General features: G+C 47.1%; 1 protein-coding gene across 1 annotated transcript in view; it reads right to left on the minus strand.

Annotated features, from left to right (window-relative positions):
* Window positions 1-12,162: 12,162 nt before the first annotated feature.
* The window catches only part of LOC102010753 (putative uncharacterized protein ZNRD1-AS1), a gene marked incomplete at its 5' end in the record, with an annotated part of 4,577 nt that continues 3,589 nt past the window's right edge, over window positions 12,163-13,150 (minus strand). Inside the window, one exon of the mRNA XM_013509840.1 lies at window positions 12,163-12,953. Coding sequence (XP_013365294.1) covers window positions 12,213-12,953 — 741 coding nt within the window. The remainder of the gene's footprint in view (window positions 12,954-13,150) is intronic.

The following is a 13,150-nucleotide window of genomic DNA, read 5'->3' on the forward strand; positions in this document are numbered from 1 at the left end:
CCCATCCATTTCCATGCTGCACTGGCTCCTTCATTCTTGCTCCAAACCACTGAAATAGTTTCCGTGAGAACAAACTAAACTAAATGCAAACGAAATCCTCTGTGAAAGTCCACCAATGGATGCCACGTCTCCCTCCCGCTGTGGCCCCATTTCTCTAGCACTCTTAAGGGGCCGTTCTTAATCTCTCACCTATCATCTTTACATCAAATTGATATATGTGCATAGTTTTAAAAGTCAACTACTTTTAGCCAGGTATAGTGGTACATGCCTATAATCCCAGCACTTGGGAGCCTGAGGCAGGAGGATTGCCCTGCGTTCAAGGCCAGCCCAGGATACACAAGCAAGTTCAAGGCCAGCCTGAACTGCATACATAGCAAGACCCTATCTCAAAAAGCAAAGCAAAACAAGACAAAATAAACCCCAGGGGCTGGGGATTTAGCTCAGCAGTACAGTGTCTGCCTGGCAATCGTGAGGTCGTGAGTTCGATTCCCAGTACCAGAAAAACAAAAACAAAAACAAACCCCAAACAAGTCAACTACTTCTACCAGGCTTGTTATGAAGGCAGATGTCCACCATCTTCCATGCATCCTATAGACAACATTTTTCCTCTTCCTTTTTTATTTGATCCTATTGTTTTCACTTCCTTTCTTCTGAGCAGCATGCATACAGCGCTCCTTCTTCACTTTTCAGGTTTTCTCACCATCTTTAGTAAATTAGATCTTTTTCTCACACTCTCACCCTCCCAAAGTAGTCATTTTATAATTTCCATTATTGTGTCTGGATGAATGCTACTACTCCTGGGCGTTTAGAGTGCTCTACCAGTCTTTTATTGAATGTGCAAAGCTTTTCCCTGAATTTAATAAATGCTTCTTTTCTTCCTCTGCTGACACTCTGGACTGCACGCAGGTGTCCCACCCCCAACACTCACACTTTGAATCGTGACTCCCAGTGTCGTGGTATTTGAGGTGGGGACCTTGGGGGTGAGAAGCCATGAGGATGGAGCTTTTATGAATGAGATCAATGGTTTCACAAAAGACAACCCAGAGAGATCCTTTTTGCCATGTGGGAACCCAGTAAAAAGGCTGCCGAGACAGCCGTCTGTCAACCAGAAAGTGGGCCCTCACCAGAAACGGAATTTATTGGCCTTCATTATTGGCTTTCACCAGAAACTTCCATTAAGGGCTTCCCAGTCTCTGGAACTGTGAGAAACAAAATTTTTTCCGGTTTTTTTTTTTTTTTTTTTTTTTTTGGTACCGGGAATTAAACTCATGACCTTGCACTTTCCAGGCAGGTGCTATGCTGCTGAGCTATAGCCCCAGCCCCAACTTTTTTTAGTCCTAGTGCTTGATCCTAGGGCTTTTGCTGGGAGCTACATTCCCAGCCTTTTTTTTTTTTTTTTTTTTTTTTGAGATAGGGTTTCATTACTGTCCAGGTTGGGCTTGAATTTGTAGTCCACCCGCCTCAGCCTATCAGAGGGCTGGGATGACAGGCCTGTGTGATCATGCCAGGCTCACCATCCGTTTATAAGCCTCCTAGTCCACAGTATTTTGCTATCCCAGCCCCAAGGCACCTAGTTTCTATCGTCCTCGTTCCAAAACTATGCCTAAATCGCCTTTAGTATATTCAGGCACATCTGGGGTTCCACCAACGGCATCCCTCTGCAGACCCTGGCCCCAGCCCCGGGCCCAGCTGGACTGGACAGCTGCACACCGCGGCAGGGCTGGCCCTGATCTCCTCTCCCCCGTCCCTGCCTCTCTCTCACACGGGCTCCCATTGCCTGGATTTCCTCTTGGTCATCGTTCACATTTGTTTCCTGCTGTGTCCGGCAGTGTCACGAGCAGGTATGCTAGGAAGCTTTCTGACACTAACACTTAATCAGATACCACCAACTTGGACAAAAGTTTTATCTTGACTCACAGTTCTAGAGAGTTCAGCTCAGGATCAATTGGCCCACTGCCCTGGACTGGTGTGGCGGAAGTGCATGGTGTGGCAGGAGCACAGGCAGAACCAACCCTCACATCACAAGCCCAGGAACAAAGAAAAAAGAAGACCCCCATATCCCCTTCAAGGGCGTGCCACCCCGACCTACCTACCTCTGCCATAGGTTCCACCAAAGGCTCACCTACCAAAAGTTTCACCACTCCCAGCAGCACCACCCAGGAATCCCTCCTTACACACACACACACACACACACACACACACACACACACACACACACACACGGGTGCCTTTACGGGACACCTGGCATTCAAGCACTAACAGGGAACATGAACACTAACACATTAGAACAAGTCAGGTGTGGTGGGTAGGCCTGCAATCCCAGCATTTGGGATGCTGAGGTGGGAGGATTACAAGTTTGAGTCCAGCCTGGGTAACTTAGTGACTTAGAAACAGCCTGTATCAAACTGAAAATTTAAAAAGGGCTGGGGATGTAGCTCTCTTCATGAGCCATGGGTACAATCCCTAGTGTCACACACACACATGCAGATTTAAAGTCTAGACATCTAAAAGTGTCTCTTTTTTTTTGTATTTTTGAGACAGGGTCTCACTATGCAATTCAGGCTGTCCTTGAACTCATTTTATAGCCCAGACTGGCCACAAACTCAACAGGGATCCTCCTACCTCAGCCTCTTGAGTGCTGGGATTATAGGTATGCATACCGTGCCCATCTTGAAAGTGTCTTTAAAGGACCCTAATACTTAATTTTTGGTTTGGTGTAGAATTCTGTGAAAATATATTTTCTTAGAATTTGGAAAGCACTGCCTCAATGTCTTCTGGTTCTCAGAGCTGGTTGCTTCCAGAGACAAGTCCTTAAGCCTGTCAGTCTCTCCTTTTCCGCTCCTCTGGAATCTCACTGTGATGTGTCTTGCTGTTGTCTGTTGTTTTTTTCTTTTTTTTTTTTTTTGTCTCTTTAAGACAGGGTCTCACTATGTAGTCCAGGCTGGCCTCAAACTCGAAGTGATCGTCCTGCTTCAGCCTGCCAAGCACTGAAATTACAGGCGTGCCCAACCATGCCTGGCTGTTGTCTCTTTTTTCATCTGCAGTAAAAAGAACATGCTTGGGGCCATTTGAATTGTCTGTAAATTCTGAGAAATTTCCAGACTTGGTGGTACACATCTCTAATCCCACCACTTGGGAGGCTGAGGCATGAAGATCACAATTTCAAGGCCAGCCAAGGCCAGTCTGGATTACATAATGAGACCCTGTTTCAAAAAAACAAAAAACAAATTATCCTGAATTTTTTTTTTAATTTTGGTGTTTTGAGACAAGGTCTCGCTATCTAGTGGGTGGTCTTGAACTTACTATACATAATACAAAATCTCCAACACCCACAAGTTAGAGGAAAAGTTTATTTCAGCTCACAGTTTATAGAAGCTTCACTCAATAATTGGATGGCTTCAAGGCGGGGCAGCATGGTAGAGGAGCATCACAGAGGAGAAGCAGTCTATGGTATGGCAGGCAGAAGGCAAAGCAGCAAGCTGCAGCAGTGAGCTTGTATCCCATCTGTCCAGACTATAAGCCTATTGGTGGGACCCACCCACACCTAGGGTGAGCCTTCCCATCATCCACACCCTGAACTAGGAAAACCCAATCAGTGGACTAATCTAGTACCATACATGAGGGGTACCACACGCCCTTAATTCCAGTATCTCGCACCCTAGATCCAGCCAGCCCCCAAAAGCCCCACCTATGAGGCTTTGTGGGGACATCTAGATACAAGCCAACTGAGCCATCATACCTGGATCAGAGTCAATTTAAATACAGCATAATAGAACTAGCAGTGAGAATTCAGCTTCTCAGAGGTCCTTCTCCCTTCGCCTATGGCTGTCAAGATTTGGGGCCTCTCCCTACAGCTCTACCCACTGTCATCCATCAGATCCAGAGGAGCAATTTTCTAACTAGCCCATTGGAAAGCTACGCCTTCTTTTTGATGGAAATCAGGTGACATTCAAGTATCACCCTCATGACCTCATGTGTGATTTCACACCATGCCTCAGCCAACTTCTTGAGTTCCTTTTTTGGGAAACCTTTGTTGATCCTGCGTTGTTTGGGGAATAAAATGTGTATCTACCACATAAGCTTGACAGTTGTCTCTTGCTTACCAAACTTCTTTTTTTTTCCAGTAGTGGAGACTGAACTCAGGGCCTCTGTATCAGGCTATATTGCCAGACCTTCTCATTTCTTTGTTTGTTTGTTTATTTACTTTTTGAGAGTCTTACCAAGTTGTTAAATTGCCCAGGCTAGGCTTGAATTTGGGATTCTCTTATCTCAGCCTCCCACATGCTGGGATTATAGGGTCATGCCACCATACCTGGCTCCAAATTTTCTAATGGGATGGTCTAGGGTAATACCTACGTATGTTAATTTTTTTCCTGAAGTACTAGGGATTGAACCCAAGGCCTCATTCATGGCCGGCAAGCACTTTACCACTGAATTACAACCTAGCCCTGAAAAGATTTTGTTTTCGCTCAGCATGGTGATGCATACCTCTAATCCCAGCACTTGGGACGCTGAAGCAGAAGAATTGCTGTGAGTTTGAGGCCAGCCTTGGCCACAAAGTGAGTTCAAGACCACCTTGATGTACATAGCAAGACCCTGTCTTAAAAAACCAAAACAAGAAAGTTTTTATTTTGATGGACAGGTGTGGGGAACCACCAAGCCACGTTTCCCTGAGAAATGAAGCCCCATGCCCACGGTCTGTTGAGCCCTCATCTTTGCCCTGCCCACCTGTATGTGCAGAGCTGGCTGTATAGAAGTAAAAGCTTCCTTAATTTGCTAAAAAGAATGTGACCTAGTCTGGCTGAGGCACCAACATGCCTCATTGCAACAAACCAGCAGGTCATGGGCCAGAATCCCTCCTTCCCCAGATGACGGCTGGAGTGGAGGCTCCAGCAAGTCCCTGTGAAGTCCTAGGGCTAAGATGTGAGATAACCTCTCTGCTGAGGTCATGAGACTCAAACTGAAAAATACCTTCCCAGCAGTAAAGATGCTGGCTTTCCAAACATCAAGTCATGTGCTAAGCCCCTATCTAATTCAGGAGCCTCTGTTCTTGGCACAGCATTGCTTTGTTCTTCCTTCACGAGCCATGCCTGCAGAAGCTATTCTTCCCCTTCTCTCTGCCACAACCCCTACCTGCTTTCTGTTAGTGTCATCATCAATAAAAGCCAGGGCCACTCTGACTCTTGGCCCTTTGTTCCTCTGAGAGCAATTGGTCATCCCAGAGGCCCTTGAAACTGCAGGTCTCTCTTTGTCTTTCTTCAGCCATGTACCACATTGCTGGGTGGGGGACTGAGTGCTCCCTGGGGGTCTCAGTGGGAGGGTGAGGCCAGGACAGGAAAATCACAGCTCCAACCCAGCCTGGGCAACTTAGTGGGATGGTCTCAATATATAATTTTTTTTAAAGGCTGGGGATGTAGTTCAGTGCAAAGGCCCTGGGTTGCATTAAATACCCAGTACTAAACAAAACAAAGCAAACTTTAGAAAATAATCTGATTAATCATCCAATTTGCAGATCTTTCAATTTGCCACTTATAATTCCATTTCCTTCCCTGCCTGAGGAGATGGGGTTACAGACATACACTACCACATCAAGGTAACAATGTAATTATTTTTTAAGAGTGGGGATTGAACCAAGGGCCTTTGCACAGAACTACATCCCTAGCCTTTTTTTTTTTTTTTTTTCAAGACAGGGTTTTTGCAGCTAAGTTGCCCAGCCTGGGCTCAAATTTGTGGTCCTCCTGCCTCAGCCTTCCAGAGCACTGGGAGTGTATGCATCACTACATCTGGCTTGATTTGTTTTGTTTTTTGAAACAGGGTCCTGCTATGTAGCTTAGGCTGGCCTGGAACTCACATTGATCCTCCTGCCTCTGTCTCCCAAGTGCTGGGATTACAGGTGTTCATCACCAGGCCAAGCCTCATTTTTTCTTTCATTTTGTTTTTTTCTTGTTTTTGATTTTTGATGATGTCTTCATAATTGAATTCAAGAGCAGATATGAAAATCAAGTGTTTTTATTGCCAGGTGTGGTGGTGCATAGCTGTAATCCCAGCACTTGGGAGGCTGAGGCAGGAAGATCCCTGGGAGTTCGAGGCCAACCTGAACTACACAACAAGACCCTGTCTCAAAAAGTCAAAAAAAAAAAAAAAAAAAAAGGAAAGAAAGAAAATCGTGGTTTTCTACTGAGGCAGACAAGAAAGATTTTAGAAATATTAAATAATTCTCTCATTTTTTTTTTCCTTGGTTTTTCTCTGGTACCAGGAACCGAACTCATGACCTTGCGCTTGCCAGGCAGGTGCTTTGCCGCTGAGCTAAATCCCCAGCCCCTCTCTCATTTCTTTTCAATTTTGGAAAATAATTATTTCCATAAAAGTATTTTATTGTTATGAAACATCTTATTAATATTTAAAATAAGTATTTCTCAAATCTTTAATTTTTATATGATATTGCTAGACAAAATCTCCTTGAGGTCCTCCATGGAGAAGGTCATTTGATAGTTTACCTTACAGTGTATAACCTATATGGGACTTTGAGCCTGACCCGGCCATATGATTGTCCTGGAGGAAGTCTAGCAAAAGCGCAGTGCAAAAGGAAATGCAAACAGGACCTCCGTCCGGGTGGGGTGCTGCTGGGACGGCACGAGGCGCTTTGCTAAGGTATGTCTGAAGGAGCGGGAGCACGAAGGCCAGGCAGGCCCGGGCACAGCCCCTGGGCCGGGTAAACTGTAAGGTTCTCGACGGGTTTCCGCCCGTGTGAACGGCTCATCATGGTGGTGAGCCGGCGGGGCGTCGGGCCCTCAGCAAGGACGTGTCGCTCCGAGACTAACCTCGTCCTCTTCTCCCGTCTAATCGCAACTTCCGGTTTTCTTTTTCCGATGGCGCCAATTCCCCAATCAGCCCTTAATACTTCACCCTAACCCCGAACAAACGCCACCCGACCCAGCCCGATAAACACCGCAGAGGGCGCGGGCTTCTCCTGCAGCCGTCCGGCGCCCGCGGGGAAGGCCTCTCTATCTCTGTCCTGTTTCTCCTCTGCGCCGAAGAAAGACCTTACAGTTCTCACTGACCTGCACGTTTCCCCTCCCACGTCCCATTTCTGCTCTTTGTAAAGAAAGACCCTCACAAAGCCGGAGAGAACCGCAGTCGGGGCTGCGGTCCTAGAGGCGCCCCTCCCGCATCCCGCGTGTGCCTCGCGCCGCACCTCGATTTCGGGGCGAGTCGCCTCACGGGCCCAGCAGTGCTCACGGCCACCCTGCCCTGGCCGGGACGCAGCGCGAGGAGGGCGCTCAGCCGGGGCGGGCGGCGGTGCAGACCCAGGGCGCGGGCGTGGGGACCGCCGTCACCCGAGGATCCCCTGCTCTCGCGGCCGGCTGCCACGTCCTCCGACCCCACGCTCCGCCTCTCCCTCCCGCGGTCTGGTTCCAGCGTCCGCGGCTCGGGTTATAAAGTCCGACGGAGCGCCGGGACTGAGTCCGCGACTCCGGAGGAGGGTGGTGAAGGGCCCGAACCCTCCTGCTGCTGCTCTCGGGCCGGAGCCGCGGGGCAGCGAGGTCGGCTGCGCGTGCTGCGACCGCGACAGCGAGGTCCGAGGGTGAGGGTGGGCAAGATCCGCACTGCTGGGACCGCAGACCCACGCAGGCTTTCGGCTGAGCCTGCGGACCCCGTGCAGCTGCAACAGCAGAGCAGGGGTGCGACCCCCCTGGTCGCAGGGGTGCGACCAGGGCTGCGGGACTGGTCGCCGGTGCTGGGGGCGCTCCGGGGACTCCCCGGGTTCTGCGGCTGAGGCGAAAAGCGATCCGTGCGAGGAGACTAGGAGACCAGGGTCCCACTAGACCAATGATGCGGGTGGCCATGTGTGAGGCACCGCCCGCACACGCGCGCTTTGCTAGACTGTACTAACACTCTTTCTGCGGATGGGTGGTACACCAGGGCCTCTGCACTGAGCTGTCTCCAGCCCCTTTTAAATTTTTTTATTTTGAGCCAGGGTTTCACCAAGTCACTACATTTCCCAGGCTGGGCTCAGCCTCCAGTGCTGGGATGGAGGCATGCGCCACCACACCTGGCTTGAGCGCCAAGGTCTGTGAAGCACACTGAGAATGCTGATGACCCGGTAAGGTGCCTTCCCAGCAGAACCGTGCTGTGCGCTCTTGGTGTGTGCTGTGAGGGTTAGCCCACTAGGGAATGCTGTGAAGTCTCTATTATCCAAAGCCCACTCTATTTTCTCTGCTCATGTCCTAGGGTAGTGGTGGTGAACTTATGACACACGTGCTGCAGCAGGCTGCCTGTTATCACTGAAAGCTAAAAAGCCAGCCTAAATTGCTGCACCAGCTTCTGGATGCCTCCCTACCCCCTCGCTTGCTCTTCGCCTCTCCATTCACTTCTCACACATAAGCCAGGGTGATTCTTTCCAAACACAAGTTGTGCCACATCCCTCTTCTGCCTATGGGCGTCACTCCTCACACTCACAGCACTGCTGGAACCCTCCCAGTGCTCATCAGGCCTCTGACCTTACCTGTACTCTCCTCCCTCCAGCCTCTCGGGCCTCCTCGCCCTCACAGACATGCCCTGCCTTGGTACGCTCCTGTTGGAGGCTCCCCTGCCCAGAAAAAACTTACTCGGACAGTTTGAGACGATCTTTCATGTCTTCCAAACCTTCCTCAAAAGCCACCTTCTCAAAGGCTTGTGCTGACCACCACATTAAAACAGCCGTCGTCTCTGTCCCCACAAATCCACACTTGGGACCGCCCTCAGCACAGCACTTACTACATTCTGGTGTGACCTGTTTCCACTGTGTGTAGTGGGTGGTCTGCTGCTTCTCACCAGGCATGAGCTCCACAAAGCTGACAGTTCTGAGCTCCCTGACTGTTATGGTTTATGTCTGATGCCCCCTCAAAGCCTCATGCAGTCATGGGGCGGGATTCTAGAGTTTATGATTGATCCATGATCCAATGCTGGAATTATGGATGTGAGTGCTACACCTTCCTGCAAGCAGATGGTTCGCATACAGCGTAAGGGAGGGAAAAAGGCTGCTTGCCACTGCTCCTCCCTTTTGCTCTTGTTGCTTTGCTGTTTTCCACTGCCATGAACTGTTGCCCTCTGCCATTTGCCACCCTGCCTTGGAGCCAGCTGATTATACACTGAAACTTCCAGAGACTGTGCGCTAAACAGACCCTTCCTTCCTTAATTCTGGGCATCAGGTATTTTGTCTCAGCATGAGAGAAAAGTAACTAAGACACTGACCTTCCTGAGGTGGAAATATAGTTTGCCATACAGCAAGTACTTATGAGTATTAGCTGAAGATCACAGTGGAGCACCTGCCTATGCTAGCCAGTATTGTTATGCAGCCTCAGACCAAAGAGAGTAGAACATCCTCTCATGTTGAGCTCAGGGCCACCAGGCTTTTCTCACAATTGAGGTTTGCTTTGTTGGATGAGAAACTAATACAATGGTGCCTCGATTCATGAACTCAATTATCTCCACGATTCTGGTCCCAAACTAAATTGGACAAGAACGGAATCAAATTTCCCCACAAGGCCAACACTGAACCTAACCATTGCATTTGAATTGGTTCTTGTCCAAATCAGCTTTTGACCAGAATCACAGAAAGAATTGGGCTCAGTTCATGAACCGAGGCACTTTGTAAATGACATCTTCCACTCATTCCCTCGACGGTCTGTTCTGAGGTACAGCTTTTGTCTATACTATTTATTCAAAATTTCTTTTGTCTTGGTAGGAAGAAAAGCTCCTATGAGACTTCAGAGGGTTGGGCTGGGGATACAGCTCAGTGGCACAGTGCCTGCCTGGCAAGCATGAGGTCCTAAATTTGATGTCTAGTACCCAAAAATTAATAAAGACTTCAAAGGATCTTTGTGTATCATATTCGTTTTTATGTTTTTGCCTTTTGTGGTCATTTTGGCTTGGGAAAGAGCCAGAATTCGAACAGTGCCAGACCTGGTGAATAAGGTGGGTGAAGACACAGTGAGGGTCTGTAGCTAGATGTTGCCCGAGGGCCTCACACACTCATTCACAGGGCTTCTGGTAGATTAGGCCATGGTATTCTAATACATACTTACTGGGTTCTTTTACAAATAAAATTAGCCTTGTGGTGGCCTAAAGACAAAAGAAGAAGTCCGTATGAGGCAAAGCAAGTGGGTAGGAATGAGATTTTGGTGTGTACACTGGACAGATTTTGGAACTAGCACACACAAAATAAAAGTCAGTTTCTGAATGCAAGTGAAGCAAATTTGACCATTTCCACACAGAAGTCATCTGTATCAATTTTTTTTTTTTTTTTTTTTTGTCTTTTTGAGACAGGGTCTCACTTATGCAGTTCAGGCTGGTCTTGAGCTTATTTTGTAACCCAGGCTGGTCTCAACTCACAACAATCCTCCTGCTTCAGCCTCCCAAGGCTGTAATCACAAGATTACAGTTGTGTGCCACCATGCCTGGCTCATGCATCAATTTTGAATCTCTTTATGGGACTGGGGAGACGCTGAAACACACAAGACGCTGGACTGACACTAGTGTAGGGTGTGCAGTGACCCATCACAGCAGCAAATGCTGTCAAAGACAGAAACCTGACCATGGGACTGCAGCCTGGGACACAATTATATTTATTCAGTTCCACAAGGCCGGCACTGGCCACATGTGGCAACTTCAATTTAAAATACTTGAAATTAAATTAAAAATTCTGTTCCTCAGCTACACTAGCCATACTTCAAATGCTGAACAGCCTCATGTAGTGAGTGGCTATTCTACTGGGAAGAGACGTAGGAACATCTTGTGCCCGTAGGGCACATCTTAAGCACAACTTAAGTATGACGTCCCTTAGCTCATCCAATTTCCACTTCTTTGGTTCTCTACTCACCAGTGTGAACCCCTACCTTCTCAACCTTCTGGTATGGAGGACGAAAATGCACTGACTGGAAAACAATAAATTATACTATGCTCCATGATTAAAATTAAACTCCTACATTTGCTTTCTGGTCTCAATGGGTACTGGAGGCATGTGTTTGGGAAGCTGAGTGTGCTTGACCTTCACTGGATCCACACAGAGGGAAGGTCTTGCGTAAGTGAGTGAGAAAAAGTTATTAAATATTGGGCTGGAAGAACCCTGAGAGACTACCACTCTCCCTTCTCTAACCACTTGCCTCCTTTCATCTGCTCACCTAGGTGGGCTTTACATAGCATTGTGCACACTCCTCTGTCATACCCTGGACCACACATTATCTACTTACAAAGTGGTTTATGCCATTACTTGTAAACAGCTCAATGGCAGGAGCTTCTCTTCATTCCTAGTATCTAACACAATGCCTGGCACACAGAAAATTCTCAAAATGAAGTTTCTCATACAAATAAATTATATGGCCGGGTGTGATAGTGCACACCTGTAATCCCAGCACCTGGGAGGCTGAGGCAGGATTGTTGTGAGTTTGAGGCCAGCCTGGGCTATAAAATGAGCTCAAGGCCAGCCCAAACTGCATAGTGAGACCCTGTCTTAAAAAGACAAAAAAAAATATTATATGATGCAAGTTAGATTTTTGGGCCTGGATAGGAACTCTTTGGTGAAGGTATAAAAGTATCCACTAGGTAAAAAACTATATACTGAGCTATAGTAATATCATCAGGCTGACTTCAAAGTTTAGGAGCAGGGACAATGGGAGAGGCAGATGATAAAAATTCCTCACCATTGCCCAATTTAGGACTTTCCAACTGGGGAAACAACATTTATCAAACAACTAACACCCACTAGTGCTTCACAAAAATCACAATCTTCCCATTGGCTCTATAAGGTATTATTCTCTCTTTACAAAGAGGGAAACTGAACGAAAAAAAAAACAAATAAGGAACTTGAATAAACAACAAATAGAGTGAGGCATGGTGGTGCATGTCTGTAATCCCAGCACTTGGGAGGCTAAGGCAGGAGGATCTTTGCAAGTTTGAGACTAGCCTGGGCTACAAAGTGAGCTCAAGGCCAGCCTGAACTGCAAAGTGAGACCTTGTCTCAAAAAGACCAAAAAAAAAAAAACCAAAATGAAAACAAAAAACCCCAGAAATACCTAAGCAAGTTTTCAAATTCAGAACTACCTTATACTATATGTGTTGCAAATGAGAATATGACTTAACCCTTAGAAGAAGCAACTAGCAAAAAAAGATTCAATTAAGGGATAATGTTTCATCACAAAACCACTGAAACTTTACTAACACTTACTAATGTTTTATTTTTCTATTTGACGTTCCAAGAAGGGGGGTAGAGCCAAGTATTTTCTTTCACATGATTTCAGAACTGTATCTACTTTCTCTCTCCTCTGAGACTTTTCCATAAGAACAGTCACTTGCACCCGACTTCTACCGCATGGCTGGAAAAGCGGATATGCAGTAACTCTCTCAAACTCCCTGGTCTCTTTCTGTGCTCTCTCATACTTTGCACGGGCAGGCGGCTGGCTCTGGCTTTTTCTCAGGATTCTTTCCTTGAGTCTTTGCTCTGTAAGTTCTCTCCCTCGAATCATTCGTTCCTGGTGATCCTTAATTTGCATCTGTTCTCTCTCATTTACCTGCTTTCTTTGTGCTTTCTGGATGCCATGCTTTTCTGGCATAATTTTTGGTAATGTATCACTGAGGGGTTGTGGTTGTTTGGATGTTCCGTTCTTAAATCCTCTGGCCTGGCCTGTTCGATGTACATGTCTTTCTATCTGTTTCCTCTCTCTCTCAGGTACTACACAGTAATGCTTTTGTCCCTCTACGCTCCGGGTTGTTTCCTCCTCCACTTTCATCTTAATTTCATTGCCTGTTGCCTCTTTCTTCATTATGTCCATCATTCTTTTATTATAGTAGGACTCTGCTTTGGCAAGCCAGTAGTCAAGCGAACAAGCCTGCTCCCTACAGAGCGCTTCATATTCCTCTTGATGTTTCTGAGTCAGCAAGTGTCTTGCTGCTGTTGTATGCATGCCACCTAGATTCTGTGGAAGGTTTAGGATTTTATAATGTGATCATCTTTTTTCTTTGAACACATTTAAACAGGAGCCTACCCCTTCCAACACTGAGAAGATACAGTTTGTAATAATTTTTTTTTTTTTTTTTTTTTTGGTTTTTCTCTTTGGTACCGGGAACCGAACTCACGACCTTGCGCTTGCCAGGCAGGCGCTTTTGCCGCTGA

The sequence above is a fragment of the Chinchilla lanigera genome, unplaced genomic scaffold (genome assembly GCF_000276665.1).
Source record: "Chinchilla lanigera isolate Chin_1 unplaced genomic scaffold, ChiLan1.0 scaffold00182, whole genome shotgun sequence".
Taxonomy (NCBI): domain Eukaryota; kingdom Metazoa; phylum Chordata; class Mammalia; order Rodentia; family Chinchillidae; genus Chinchilla; species Chinchilla lanigera.